We start from the raw sequence: 2,036 nt of genomic DNA on the forward strand, positions 1-2,036 counted from the left end.
TGACATACTACTTGCTACCAACAATATAGACATGTTGCACGAAACCAAGAGATTTCTATCTAGAAATTTTGAAATGAAAGATCTTGGTGATGCTTCCTTTGTATTAGGAATTCAGATACATCGAGATCGATCTCGCGGTATTCTAGGATTATCACAGAGGAATTATGTCGATAATGTGCTTTAAAGGTTTGGTATGCAGGATTGTAAAGCAGGAGATACTCTAGTCGCTAAGGGAGACAAGTTCAGTCTTAATCAATGTCCAAAAGGAAATCCAGAATTCAGGAAATGCAAAAGATTCCTTATGCTTTAGTAGTAGGGAGTTTGATGTATGCCCAAATATGTACGCGTCCAGATATAGCCTACATAGTTGGGGTTTTAGGCAGATATTTAAGCAATCTAGGAATGAATAATTGGAAAGTAGCAAAAAGAGTTATGAGGTATTTACAGAGAACAAAGGATTATATGCTCACGTACAGGAGATCAGACCGGTTAGAGATCACTAGATATTTTGACTCAGATTTTGCAGGATGCCAAGATAGTTTGAGATCCACTTCGGGTTACATTTTCATGTTGGTCAGTGGCGCGATTTCTTGGCGTAGTGCTAAACAAACCCTTACGGCTTCATCCACCATGGCTGCGAAATTTGTAGCATGCTATGAGGCATCAAATCAAGGTATATGGCTGAGAAACTTTGTCACAGGGCTGCTCATTATGGAAGGACTTGAAAGACCACTCGAGTTTTAATGTGACAACAAATCAGCTGTAATGTATTCTAACAACAATAGGAGCTTGAGCAAGTCAAAGCACATTGACATCAAGTTCCTGGTTGTTAAAGAAAGAGTGCAGAGTAGACAAATTTCTATAGAGCACTTAAGGCATTGTCTAGGAAGAACCAGATTCTGGGTTCGGGAGTCGGTTACGCGTAGGGAAGGTATTAGCACCCTACAACGCCTACCCTAAGGCAATACCTTTAACTAAATACACAAATATGATGTGGTTTTCAAAATGTTTAACTATCTCCTAAAATAAAACTCTAAAGAAACAAAATATATTTTTCAGTTTTTTGGGCCCGACAAAGATTGACCTTGCTCCTACGTATTCTCGTTCAGAATGAGAAATCAGGGTTACGTATTTCTTTAGAGCTGTTTGAGAAATTTGTTTGGAAATCGTTTGAAAATTCGTTTTGAAATGATTTTGGATTTTGGGAAGTGAACCTGAAAAAGACTAGCGTTGCTCCTACGTATCTCCACTTTTGATGGAGAATCAAGGATCAAATAGTTCTGGCTGAAAGGTAGTTCGTTTGAAAATGTAGATGTTTTTGGGTTTTAAAGATTTTATATTTTTTGGTATTTTTATAAAAGAAAGAGAAAAAGTTTTTAGCACAAGGATGATGCGAACGATCACACATGTGCTTAAAAAATGAAGAAAAAAAAATAGTGATATAATACTAGAAAGAGACAGAACATTTGTTTAAATGGCATTAAAAAATAACCTAATGTTAAGAAAAAACAAAAATCAAAACAAATGAAAAATGGAAAAAATATGAAACTATTTGAAGAATACAAAAGGTAGAACACTTGTTTGAATACATGAAAAATTAAAGTCGTCGATGTACCTAAAGATAAGATGACAATGAAATTGGAGAATAAAAAATTTCAAGAATGAAACGTGTTTATTAAAATGATGTGAAGTAGAACATTATAAAAGATTTTTCAATACCTAAATTAAAAGACATTTACCATTCCCATAATTGAAATTAATTTAATGAAGAAACCGCCATTTCGGTTTCTAATGAATTTATTTTAAAAAAAAACATGGACGAATATAATAAAGTCTATATAGAAATAGAGAGACATATTAATATTACATGAAACCACTTCCAAATGAAAAAAAAAACATAATTATTAGAAGAAAAAAAATGTCTGAGAATGAATATTAGATAGCAAAAGACATGTATTAGGCAATCAAGAACGGAGACAAAATGAGTCATATAATACCCCCAAAGAGGTAGAACATTTGTTCCAAAATATGACATT

The 2,036-nt window shown here is 33.6% G+C and overlaps 1 protein-coding gene across 1 annotated transcript; it reads left to right on the forward strand.

Annotated features, from left to right (window-relative positions):
- Window positions 1-255: 255 nt before the first annotated feature.
- Window positions 256-744, forward strand: LOC128193872 (secreted RxLR effector protein 161-like). The gene has a single exon (XM_052868061.1). It carries the CDS (start codon window positions 256-258, stop codon window positions 742-744), a length of 489 nt encoding a protein of 162 aa, XP_052724021.1.
- The last annotated feature ends 1,292 nt before the right edge of the window (window positions 745-2,036 follow it).

This window comes from Vigna angularis, chromosome 9, assembly GCF_016808095.1.
Source record: "Vigna angularis cultivar LongXiaoDou No.4 chromosome 9, ASM1680809v1, whole genome shotgun sequence".
NCBI classification, from domain to species: Eukaryota; Viridiplantae; Streptophyta; class Magnoliopsida; order Fabales; family Fabaceae; genus Vigna; species Vigna angularis.